Source organism: Scyliorhinus torazame, chromosome 8, assembly GCF_047496885.1.
Source record: "Scyliorhinus torazame isolate Kashiwa2021f chromosome 8, sScyTor2.1, whole genome shotgun sequence".
NCBI classification, from domain to species: Eukaryota; Metazoa; Chordata; class Chondrichthyes; order Carcharhiniformes; family Scyliorhinidae; genus Scyliorhinus; species Scyliorhinus torazame.
Window position 1 is genome coordinate 190,887,929 of NC_092714.1, and position 13,461 is coordinate 190,901,389.

The window sequence follows — 13,461 nt, forward strand, 5'->3', positions numbered from 1 at the left end:
GCAGCAACAGGTTGAAGTCAGAGCCTGAGTCTGCAGCCTTGCATAGTAATCTCTTGACGATATGGAACCCTTTTTCGGCCTTCCCGTTTGACTGCTGGTAGTGGGGGCTGGAGGATATATGACGAAAGTTGTATAGGCGGGCAAAATCGGACCATTCCTGGCTGTAAAAACAGGGACCGTTGTCACTCATCACCGTGAGCGGTGTCCCATGCCTGGCAAACGTTTCTTTGCATGGTTTAATCACCGTCTTCGACGCAAGTTCGGACAGTTTCACCACTTCAGGGTAATTGGAGAAGTATTCGACCAGGAGGACATAGTCACGCCCTTTGGCGTGGAAAAGGTCGACACCGACTTTGGACCATGGGGAGGTCACTATCTCCTGTTGCTGCAGAGTTTCTTTGGGTTGAGCTGGCTGAAGTTTCTGACATGTGGGGCAGTTGAGGACCGTGTTGGCAACATCCTGGCTGATGCCCGGCCAATAGACTGCCTCTCAAGCTCTGCATCGACATTTCTCAATCCCCAGGTGACCCTCATGGAGTTGGCAGAGCACCATAGCTCGCATGCTCTGTGGAATCACAATCCTATCGAGCTTCATGAGGATGCCGTCCACCACCGTCAGGTCGTCCTTGAAGTTGTAAAACTGGGGACACTGTCCCTTCTGCCAGCTATTCGTGAGGTGCTGCATCACATGCTGCAGCAGGGGATCCTTGGCCGTTTCCTCACAAATTTGGATGACCCTCTCATCAGTGGACGGAAGGTTGGAGGCACACAATTGCACCTGCGCATCGATTTGGCGGACAAAGTCAGTTTGTTCACACGGTGTGGAAAGGGCATCTGCAACAATGAGTTCTTTGCCTGGCGTGTAGACAAGTACAAAATCATAGCGGCTAGCTTGAGAAGGATTCGTTGCAACCGAGGTGTCATGTCATTCAAATCCTTCTGGATTATGTGGTCTGGTTGCCAGTGGTCCGTCTCAACCGTGACTTTTGGGAGGCCATACACGTAGTCGTGAAATTTGTTGATTCCCGTTAGGAGGCCCAGGCATTCCTTCTTGATCTGAGCGTACCTTACTGAGTGGGCGTCATGGCTCTGGAGGCATACACTACTGGGGCCCATGAGGAGGAGTCATCCCATTGGAGGAGCACCGCCCCAAAACCATCCTGGCTCGTGTCAGTGGATATTTTGGTCTCTGGTAGGGTCGAAGAACGCCAGAACCGGGGCTGTGGTGGGTTTTGCCCTCAGCTCACGCCATTCGTTCTCATAAGCGGGCAGCCACTGGAATTCCGTCGACTTTTTGACAAGATGGCAGAGGGCTGTGGTGTGTGCCACCATGTTGGGAATGAACTTCCCGAGGAAGTTGACCATCCCTAGAAAGCAGAGGACCGCCTTCTTGTCCTCTGCGGTCTTCATGGCGTTGATCGCGAGACCTTGTCAGCATCTGGCCGCACGCCTTGCTGCGAGATGTGGTCACCAAGGAATTTGATTTCTGATTGACCGAACAAACACTTGGCTCTGTTGAGTCGGAGGCCATGCTCATGGATTCTGTGGAATGCCTGCTTGAGGCAATCGATGTGTTCTTGAGGAGTCATGGACCAGATTATGACATCATCAACATACACACGCACCCCCTCGATACCCTCCATCACCTGTTCCATGATGCGGTGAAATACCGGAGGCAGAGATGATGCCAAAAGGCATCCGGTTGTAGCAGTCGTGACCGAACGGGATATTGAATGTGCACAGCTTGCGACTGGATGAATCCAGCTGTATTTGCCAGGACCCCTTGGAGGCGTCCAGCTTCGTAAAGATTTTGGCAAGAGCCATCTCGCTGGCCAACTCCTCTCGTTTTGCTATCGGGTAATGTTCCCTCATGATTCTGCGGTTTAAATCCTTGGGGGCGATGCAGATTCGAAGCTCACCTGACGGCTTCTTGACGGCTTCAAGGAGCTGACCCAGTCCATGGGTTCTGTGACCTTTGATATGATGCCCTGGTCCTGGAGGTCCTGTAACTGCTGCTTGAGGCGGTCCTTGAGAGGTGCCGGCACCCAACGTGGTGTGTGGATCACAAGGGTGGCGTTCGGTTTGAGCAGGATTTTTGATCAGTATGGGAGCGTGCCCATTCCGTCGAACACGCTGTGGTACTGTGTGATGATGTCATCAATTTCAGCCTGGAAGTTCTCATCAGGTGAGGCAGTCGCCTGTGCGGATGACATGGTGTGGACTCGGTGAACCAGGTTCAGGAGTTTGCAGGCCCGAGTACCGAGCAGGGATGCTGTGTCAGGTCCAACGATCTCAAATCGCAGTGTCGCTTTAAATTACTTATTCGATACTCCGCGTTGGCATGAGCCACTGGCAGCTATGACATTGCCATTGTAGTCAAGGAGCTGGCAGGCCGGTGGAAGAATGCTTGGTCTGACGCGGATGGTGTCGAGATCGGATTTGGAGATGAGGTTCGCCAATGCGCCGGTGTCCAGTTTGAAGTGGATGCGAGCCTTGATGACTGTGAGGACAGCACACCACTCTCGGTCAGGATCCAAGCTGAGGACCAGGAGGTGCGTCGCTGTCTTGGAGAAAGGCAGCGTATGCTTCGTAATGATGCCCACCCGGTATGGAGATTTGAGGCACGCAGCATCAGGATCTGTTGGGCTGTCGGGGTCGGAGTCTGGCATGGCCTGCTGTATTGAACAGATGCTTCTGCACCGCAGCTGGGATCGCTGGATGCTGGGCAGTGGAGCAGATCTGCAAAGGGCTGCGTAGTGGCCAAGCTTGCCACACTGTAGACACCGTCGTGATTTTGCCGGACATTGCCGCTTTAAATGGGCGGAGCCACAATTCGGACACGTCATGGCACCAACGTCTGTGCGTTCCGTGTGCCATCGCGCATGTGCAGTGCGGTCGAATGACGTACGCACCTGCGCAGTCTGGTCGTCGGTCTCGCCGTCCCCTCGGAGGTGGCACGCATGCGCAGGGGCCTGGGAAAAGAGCACGGAATGGCCACTCTCATCGATACTTATGCCCTGCATTTGTGCGATGGCCTGTACCCATTCCGCCTCGTGGGAGGTTAGCTTTGCCGTTTCTGCCGCCCTGATGTGGGAGTACCGATTGTTAGTATGTTCGTGGAGAACGCACGTTTCGATGGCGAGGGTGAGGGTGAGCTGCTTGACTTTCAGGAGCTGCTGGCGAAGCGAATCAGAATGGATCCCGAATATGATCTGATCCCGGATCATGGAATCAGTGGTCGAGTCATAGTTACATGACTGCACGAGGATGCGGAGATGGGTCAGAAAGGATTGAAAAGGTTCATCCTTACCCTGAAGCCTCTGCTGGAAAACGTACCGTTATTAGCTCTCATTCACCTCAATGTCGCAGTGGCTGTCGAACTTCAGTAGAACAGTTTTAAATTTCGTCTCGTCTTCGCCTTCAGCGAATGTAAGGGAGTTGTAGATGTGGATGGCGTGGTCCCCGGCTGTGGAGAGGAATAGCGCGATTTTCCTGCCGTCCGATGCAGCCTCAAGATCCGTGGCTTCGAGATAGAGTTGGAACTTTTGTTTGAAGATCCTCCAATCTGCACCGAGGTTGCCGGCGATGCGGAGCTGCGGAGGAGGGCAGACGTTTTCCATGTCACCGGATGGCTGTTGATGGTCAAGACTCAAGGACTCCAGATAAAGACAGAGAAGATAATTTTAACAAGGTACCATGAGTCGTGTCCACGAGGTCATGGGCTGATCATGTACCAACCCACCTTATGTAATGCCAAATTTCATTGGATATGTGATTAATGTATGCAATCTATAATCAATATTATTGGACAAGGTCCAGCCGTAATGGACTGTGTAGATGGTTTGAAAAATGTACACGAATGGATGTTTTTCCTTTGTTCGGCGGAGGGAGGTACTAGCTTTAACAGACGCCATTTCCCCACCGGCTTAATAAACCGTTTGGTGTGAGGACTAACCTGGTGATTTCTTTGAGATTCTCTCCCGCTAACAAACTCCAAACAATTTAAACATTGTATGCACTTTATGAAGCAAGTGGAATAAATGCAAGTAATGTCTATCTAACAAAGGTTAGTAGCTCCATTTTAATATTAATGTGGGAGTGAAGATATCTCCTAGATATTTCCCAATGTTCTGGCATGTATGATCTCTACAAGTAGGATTTCTGTGCGACTATTTTGTCCTCCACTTTTAACTAAGCCAGGGTACAACTTAAACACTGGAGAAATGGCATCTGAGCACCATCACCTCCAAGTTGTCCTCCAACTGACTTGGACATGTGTCGTCATTTCATTGTTACTGGACTAATATCCTGGAATTGTCCACCTACGTCACTGTGAGAGCTTTGTTACCTCAAGAAATCAAGGAGTAGGTTCACCACCACATTCTCTCAGCCAATAGGAAAGGCCATGATATGGCCAGCAATGCTAAAATCTTTAGAGGTCACCTCCATTGTTGACTTCTCCAAACCTCACAGTGTCAGAAAGAAGAACAGCTATGAACATAGGAGCAGAATAGACCATTCAGTCCCTTGAGCCTACTCTGCCACTCAACTAGATCGATGCTGATCATCTACCTCAATGCCTTTCTCCCATGCTATCCCCATAACCCTTGATGCTCATAGTCGCTAGAAATCGATCAATTCCTGTTTTGAACATTGAGCTTCCACAGCCCTCTGGGGTAAAGAATTCCAAAGATTCACCACCTCTAGAGAAGAAACGCATCCTCATCTCAGTCCTAAATGGCCTACCCCTTATTCTAAGACTGTGCCCCCAAGCTGTGGACCCTTTGATGCCAGCAGAAGCATCCTTTCTGCATCTACTCTTCTAGTTGTTCATGAGTAAAGGAAGTAAAGTCCCAGATGACCATAGGTCATCACCATAGGCTCTCCCCCCTTTTGAGGGGGAGAGCTGACTGGTGGTGATTTAACCTGAAGATCACCACAGCTCAGGTAAGGGGCAAGGTTGAATAATCTCATGAATAGCCTCAGCCGGTACGGGAATTGAACCAGTGCTGTTGGCCTTGTTCTGCATCACAAACCAGCAGTCTAGCCTACTGAGCTAAACTGGCTCATGTTCATGAGTAGGTTGCCAGGAAACATTTTAAGCTCCGATTTATTTATTATTTTGGAACCATGCAAAAACTAAATGATGGTTTCTGAGGAGATCCTTTGCCAACACTTTCCAAAGTGGAAATATGTAAACTTTTTCTCACCATACTCTAATCCTTGCAACAGACTAACCCCAGGATCACATTAGCAACCCTGTAGCAAATTTGATTGTGTTTGAAAATACGATATCCCATTACCATCCAGAAATATGCCTGAGACTTTGTATCTAAATTACTCATTAATAATTACTAATGCTCATACACACATATCCACTTACCGCAATGAGTGCAGTTCCAATAACACTGAAGAAGCTGGACAACATCCTGGACAAAGCAGCTCACTTGATTGGGATCCCATCCATAAACATTCACTCCTTCCACCACCAATGCACAGTAGCAGCAGTGTGTACTATCTATAAGATGCACTGCAGGAACTCACCAAGGTTCCTTAGACAGTACCATAGAATCCCCAGTGTAGAAGGAGGCCATTTAGCCCATTGAGCCTGCACCTACCTTCTGAAAGAGCACAATCATTTGCCTCACTCTCCCACTTCATCCCCGTAACCTGTAACCCCACCGAGCCTGCACATCGTTGGACACCAAGGAGCTATTTGGCATGGCCAATCCACCTAACCTGCACAATATTGGACCTCCCAAGGTCTTCCAAGACTATGACCACTACCATCTAGAAGGGCAAGCGGATCTATGGGAACACCACCACCTGCAATATCCTCTTCAAGCCGCTCACCATCCTGACTTGGAAATATATTGCCTTTCCTCCAATGTCACTGGGTCAAAATCCTGCAACTTCTCCACTGTGAGCACTGTGGGTGTAGCTACACCATATGGACTGCAGTAGTTCCAGAAGGCAGCACCCCCCCCCCCCCCCCCCACCTTCTCAAGAGCAATTATGGATAGGCCATAGCCTAGCAAGCTATGCCCACACCCCAGGAATGAAGAAGAAAACAGATAGCAGAGACAATGGGCAACTTGAATAAATAAAATAGACTGCAATGTGACACTATGACTGTGAAAATGCAATTTAAACAGTAGTTATTTCAGACAGACTTACCATTTATCTTTGGAATCACCATCTTCTGTAACCCAAGCTTCAGCATCACTTCCATTGATTTTATCTTTGGTATAACAAATGTCGTTACAGTGAAAATTAATTTTACAAAACATTTAGCCTATGATAAGTTTTTATGCTCCAGGGCATATTCTCTTAAGAGTGAGCAACTGTCGGCTCTAGAATGACTAATAAAAATCAGGGGTTGCTCCAAGCAGTAAGTAATTCTGTGTAAAAGAAAAGGCTGTGCTTTGTAGCAATACATTTTTATGACCGCAGCATAGGTAAATTGCTGAGCAAGACACATCCGGAAGGGAAACTTGTCTTACTGAGCATAATGCTTTTTTTGTATGTTGAATATGAGGAGAAACATGCTGATCCCAGGAACATTGAATTTCAGTAATATTTTTGGGAGTTTAGCATTAAAAGATTTATTAGCAAGAAGAAAATAAAACTTAAACACACATGATTAAGTTTACGCAGCTGAAACAGTCATACAAAACATCCCCCAAAAACACTTAGTCAGAACACACAACTAGATAACTTCTTGGACCACTCCCTTATCGACTTTGAACTCTAAAATGCAGTAATATTCCCACAGCAAAACTGCTGTCACTTTAGTAAAGATGACTTCTCACTCACTTCCACTCTGTTGTGGAAATCCAAGAAAATTCAGAAACAAGACTGGTTTCTGGATGGCTACTTCAGAGTTCACACCTTCTCCCAGCAAAGAGCTGTCCCCAGGATATCTCCACAAAACCCACAAAACTCAACTCAATACTCCTCCTTAAATATCCCTTTTCTCTTCAATTCCATTGTCCTCAGCACCTCTTTGCACTCCGCTTTACCAAATATATATATATATATATATATATATAAAATAATATATATATTAATTGTCTTCCTATTGCACCCCCCTCCCCACCCCTTTTGGGTCAGATTAATTTAAACAACCTTCCCTTTTTTTACTTATGAAACATTCGCAAGTTGTAAAAGTTCCTCGTTCCTTTTGAAATTTAACCACTGAAAGACCAAATTCTTAACTATCTCCAAATGCAATTTTAAAAAAAGTTAACCCATTGAAATGAAATGAATGAATGATTGCTTATAAGTCCACTTCACCATGGTGTTGTTACAGGTATATAAGACCATAAGACATAGGAGCGGAAGTAAGGCCATTCGGCCCATCGAGTCCACTCCACCATTCAATCATGGCTGATTTCAACTCCATTTACCCGCTCTCTCTCCATAGCACTTAATTCCTCGAGAAATCAAGAATTTATCAACTTCTGTCTTAAAGACACTCAACGTCCCGGCCTCCACCGCCCTCTGTGGCAATGAATTCCACAGACCCACCACTCTCTGGCTGAAGAAATTTCTCCTCATCTCTGTTCTAAAGTGACTCCCTTTTATTCTAAAGCTGTGCCCCCGGGTCCTAGTCTCCCCTGCTAATGGAAACAACTTCCCGATATCCACCCTATCTAAGCCATTCATTCTCTTGTAAGTTTCTATTAGATCTCCCCTCAACCTCCTAAACTCCAATGAATATAATCCCAGGATCATCAGACGTTCATTGTATGTTAGGCCTACCATTCCTGGGATCATCCGTGTGAATCTCCGCTGGACCCGCTCCAGTGCCAGTATGTCCTTCCTGAGGCGTGGGGCCCAAAATTGCTCACAGTATTCTAAATGTGGACTAACTAATGCTTTATTAAAGCTTCAGAAGTACATCCCTGCTTTTATATTCCAAGCCTCTTGAGATGAATGACAACATTGCATTTGCTTTCTTAATTACGGACTCAACCTGCAAGTTTACCTTTAGAGAATCCTGGACTAGGACTCCCAAGTCCCTTTGCACTTCAGCATTATGAATTTTGTCACCGTTTAGAAAATAGTCCATGCCTCTATTCTTTTTTCCAAAGTGCAAGACCTCACACTTGCCCACGTTGAATTTCATCAGCCATTTCTTGGACCATTCTCCTAAACTGTCTAAATCTTTCTGCAGCCTCCCCACCTCCTCCATACCCATCACCTACCTTTGTATCATCGGCAAACTTAGCCAGAATGCCCCCAGTCCCGTCATCTAGATCGTTAATATATAAAGAGAACAGCTGTGGCCCCAACACTGAACCCTGCGGGACACCACTCGTCACTGGTTGACATTCCGAAAAAGAACCTTTTATCCCAACTCTCTGACTTCTGCCTGACAGTCAATCGTCAATCCATGTTAGTACCTTGCCTCGAATACCATGGGCCCTTATTTTACTCAGCAGTCTCCCGTGAGGCACCTTATCAAAGGCCTTTTGGAAGTCAAGATAGATAACATCCATTGGCTCTCCTTGGTCTAACCTATTTGTTATCTCTTCAAAGAACTCGAACAGGTTTGTCAGGCACGACCTCCCCTTACTAAATCCATGCTGACTTGTCCTAATCCGACCCTGCACTTCCAAGAATTTAGAAATCTCATCCTTAACAATGGATTCTAGAATCTTGCCAACAACCGAGGTTAGGCTAATTGGCCTATAATTTTCCATCTTTTTCCTTGTTCCCTTCTTGAACAGGGGGGGTTGCAACAGCGATTTACCAATCCTCTGGGACTTTCCCTGACTCCAGTGACTTTTGAAAGATCATAACTAATGCCTCCACTATTTCTTCAGCTATCTCCTTTAGAACTCTAGGATGTAGCCCATCTGGGCCCGGAGATTTATCAATTTTAGACCTCTTAGTTTCTCTAGCACTTTCTCCTTTGTGATGGCTACCATATTCAACTCTGTCCCCTGACTCTCCAGAATTGTTGGGATATTACTCATGTCTTCTACTGTGAAGACTGTCGCAAAGTACTTATTTAGTTCCTCAGCTATTTCCTGGTCTCCCATCACAAAATTACCAGCGTCATTTTGGAGCGGCCCAATGTCAACTTTTGCCTCCCGTTTGTTTTTAATGTATTTAAAGAAACTTTCACTATCATTCCTAATGTTACTGGCTAGCCTACCTTCATATTTGATCCTCTCTTTCCTTATTTCTCTTTTTGTTATCCTCGGTTTGTTTTTGTAGCCTTCCCAATCTTCTGACTTCCCACTACTCTTTGCCACATTATAGGCTCTCTCTTTTGCTTTGATGCATTCCCTAACTTCCTTTGTCAGCCATGGCTGCCTAATCCCCCCTCTGATAACCTTTCTTTTCTTTGGGATGAACCTCTGTACTGTGTCCTCAATTACTAACAGAAACTCCTGCAATTGCTGTACTACTGTCTTTCCCACTAGGCTCTGCTCCCAGTCGTTTTCGTCAGTTCCTCCCTCATGCCCCTGTCGTTACCTTTATTTAACTGTAACACCTTTACATCTGATTCTACCTTCTTTCTTTCAAATTGGAGATTGAATTCGACCATATTATGATCACTGCCTCCTAAGTGCTCCCTTACTTTAAGATCTTTAATCAAGTCTGGCTCATTACAGAACACTAAGTCCAGAATGGCCTGTTCCCTCGTGGGCTCCATCACAAGCTGTTCCAAAAAGCCCTCCTGTAAACATTCAATGAATTCCCTTTCCTTGGGTCCACTGGCAGCATTATTTACCCAGTCCACCTGCATATTGAAGTCCCCCATGATCACTGTGACCTTGCCTTTCTGACATGCACTTTCTATTTCATGGTGCATTTTGTGCCCCCGGTCCTGACCACTGTTAGGAGGCCTGTACATAACTCCCATTATGGTTTTTTTGCCTTTGTGGTTCCTCAACTCTACCCACACAGACTCCACATCATCTGACCCTATGTTGTTTCGTGCTATTGATTTAATTTCATTCCTAATTAACAAGGCAACCCCGCCCCCCCTGTCTTTTCGATAGGTTGTGAATCCCTGGATGTTTAAATGCCAGTCCTGAACCCCCTGCAACCACGTCTCTGTGATGCCTACCACATCATACCTGCCAGTCACAATCTGGGCCACAAGCTCATCTATCTTGTTCCGTACACTGCCGCATTTAAATATAGCACCTTTAATTCTCTATTGAGCGTCCCTTTTTGTTTTCTTAGTGTGGTGGACCTTGGTTTACTGAGCCTTTCCATACACTGTCATATTTTGTGGGATGGGGACTATCGTAACCTCTCCTGAGTTTTGTCTTTTCGTGTTTTTTTTGTATTCCTAAGCAGCTACGCTCCCCGCTGATTACTTCACCTCTTGGTTCCCTGACTTCACCTCTTTTATCTCTCAACTCTCCTGAGCAAGTTGTCTCTGTTAACCTTTCCCCAGCTTAATTACCTGACACATTTACATGTACTCATCCATCTTTACTGAATAACACAATATGCCCAACAAAATATTTTACATTATATTGAGTTAAAAAAAAAGTAAGTTTAGAGAGACATGAGAAAAAAAGGACTTACTGGTATGGTCCCCACTTTAGAGTCTTCCATAGTTAGGTCCACACTGATTTAAAAATTGGAAAGTTATTTTTAATTGTTCCATTTTATATGGATAAAGCACAGAAGTCACATAAATGGATGAATTGCAACAAAAATGGGAAATCCTTGACAAATCAAACTGGGACTCTGATGGAATGGCTGATTATAAGTGGTTTACCTGGTGAAGCTATCAAATCTCAGCTGGACGTTTCGGGGGGAAAATCCCTCAGAGTGCAATGTTTTCCTACAAAGAGGCCTCCCCTACAGTTGCATTGACAGCATTCTAACGATAGGTTTCCCGTTCACCTTTTCTCTTCAGGAATTGATGGAGGGAGAGGAGAATGTAGGCAGCAGTTTATATGTTGTCTGAGGATCATGCCAATGGAACCAGACTGTTCTAAACTGTTTAATCACAATTCTGGATGGGTTTCTCTGGCCTGCCTGGAGTGTGGTTCTCGGCGGTAGGATCTACTGGTCCCGCTGCAGTCAATGGGAATCCACCCCATGTTGCTGGGAAACCTGCAGCGGGGGTAACACTGTTGGCAGGATTGGAAGATCCTGCCAACATGAACAGCCGGAAGATATCGCCCTCTATCTTTAAAACACATATCAGCTGCACCGCACCCTCTCATATAACATAGAATTTACATCCAGCAGGAGGCCACTCATCCCATCGAGTCTGCACCGGCCCTTGGAAAGAGCATCCTACCAAAACGCACACATCCAGCATATCCCCGTAACCCAGTAACCCCATCTAACGTTTTGGACACTAAGGGGCAATTTAGGATGGCCAATCCACCTAAACTGCACATCTTTGGACTGTGGAAGAAAACCGGAGCACCTGGAGGAAACCCACGCAGACACGGGGAGAACGTGCAGACTCCACACAGACAGTGACCCAAACCGGGAATCGACCCTGGAGTTGCGAAGGAATGGTGCTAATCACTGTGCTACCGTGCCACCTGACATCATGGGGCTACGGTAGTATAATGGCTATTCTACCCGACTTGGAGCAATCTTGAAGAACTGCATTATGGCAGATGGTCAAAAAATCAACTTGAGGGAATAACCAGCATTTCCTCTTCCTCACAAACCCACATTGTTAAAAGTGACAACTGAAGAGTTGCTGTGGAGTCCAGGTTCCACCTTTACACTCAAGTCATCCGCCACTGTGCTGTGCGGTACGACCACCATGAAAATTGGGATAGATTAAAACTCGCTCTATCAGCTCGCAACTGGGCCATCAGCATCAGAAGAATACTAAACTATTACAATCTCTAACCTCGTGGCTTTGCATATCCCTTCCATCACAATTCAAACCAGGTGACCAGCCACCCTAACTCAGATCCATATCGCTGATCTTCATTGTTGCTTGGTTGAAATCTTGGAATGCCCTACCGATCAGCGCTGTGGGAATACCTTCACCACATGGACTGCAGCAGTTCAAGATAATGGCTCATTCAAGGGCAACTAGGGATGGGTAATAATAGCGTTGCTAATAATGTCTATATTCCAAGAATAAATGAAAACAAAACAATCCCTGAAATGTCCCAGTTTATTATGTTAAGCAATTTCTAATCACCAAATATATTTTGTGGAAAATTACTCTTGTGGTTGACAGAACCAACATGGGGGAATAATATCACCTCTTTCTCACTGTACGCCTGGTGAAAACTGCAGACATAGAACATACAGTGCAGAAGGAGGCCATTCGGCCCATCCCACTTAAGCCCTCACTTCCACCCCATCCCCGTAACCCAATAACCCCTCCTAACCTTTTTGGTCACGAAGGGCAATTTATCATGGCCAATCCACCTAACCTGCACGTTTTTGGACTGTGGGAGCAAACCGGAGCACCCGTAGGAAACCTACGCAAACACGGGGAGAACGTGCAAACTCCGCACAGACAGTGACCCAGCTGGGAATCGAACCTGGGACCCTGGTGCTGTGAAGCCACAGTGCTATCCACTTGTGCTACCGTGCTGCCCCCTGCAGTGCAGAATCCATTCATACAGATAAATTGAAATACAGCTTGCTTCCAAAACAGATAGAACTTTGAAGCTTTATCCAGAAGTGATGCACCACTCTGAGGTAATGCAGGAGAGTACTAACTTGCAACATTGCTGTTTGTCAATTATCACCAGTGTTTTTTTCCATGGAACTAAGTGCTGTAGGGAAAATGTTTTCCTTATTTAATTCTTACCTGTTCAAAGATACTGACCCACGAAGTTTCATGTCTGAAGTGAACATCTGTCCACGCATGCTGGCAGTCTGTGATCAACACACAATCTATTATAACAATATTAACATATGACACCAGCTCACAAGAAAAACAATTTCAATTTCTGTATTGAACAAAGGCATTTTTACTGCACAATATTCTGGCTGATATCTATGTTCTTATATATTATTGACCTTATTGAGACATATAGAATTCTCAGGGGGGGGTTGATGAGGTAGATGTTGGGAGGTTGTTTCCCCAACAGGGACAGTCTAGAACCAGAGAGAGAGTCTGGAACCAGAAGGCATAATCTCAGAGTAAAGGGGTCACCCATTCAATACAAAACTGAGGAAGAATTTCTTCTCTCAGAGCAGTTAAACTGTGGAATTCTTTGCTGCAGAGAGCTGCAAGGGCTGGGTCATTAAGTACGTTCAAGGCCGCGATAGACAGATTTTTAATCAGTAAGAGAATCAAGGATTATGGGGATAAGGCAGTAAAGTGGAGTTGAGAATTATTGTATCAGAGGGTCGGTGCAGACTCGATGGGCCGAATTGCTGTGGGTCTGGAGTCATATGTAGGCCAGACCAGGTAAGGATGGCAGATTCCATTCTCTAAAGGACATTAATGAACCAGATGGGTTTTCATGACGATCAACAATGGTTTCA

General features: G+C 46.0%; 1 protein-coding gene across 1 annotated transcript in view; it reads right to left on the reverse strand.

The window, feature by feature from the left end:
• The window catches only part of LOC140428309 (bactericidal permeability-increasing protein-like), a 117,763-nt gene that overhangs the window by 35,256 nt on the left and 69,046 nt on the right, over positions 1-13,461 (reverse strand). Inside the window, exons 13-15 of the mRNA XM_072514646.1 lie at positions 12,779-12,846; positions 10,558-10,600; positions 6,178-6,241 (exon numbers count right to left, since the gene is read on the reverse strand). Coding sequence (XP_072370747.1) covers positions 6,178-6,241; positions 10,558-10,600; positions 12,779-12,846 — 175 coding nt within the window. The remainder of the gene's footprint in view (positions 1-6,177; positions 6,242-10,557; positions 10,601-12,778; positions 12,847-13,461) is intronic.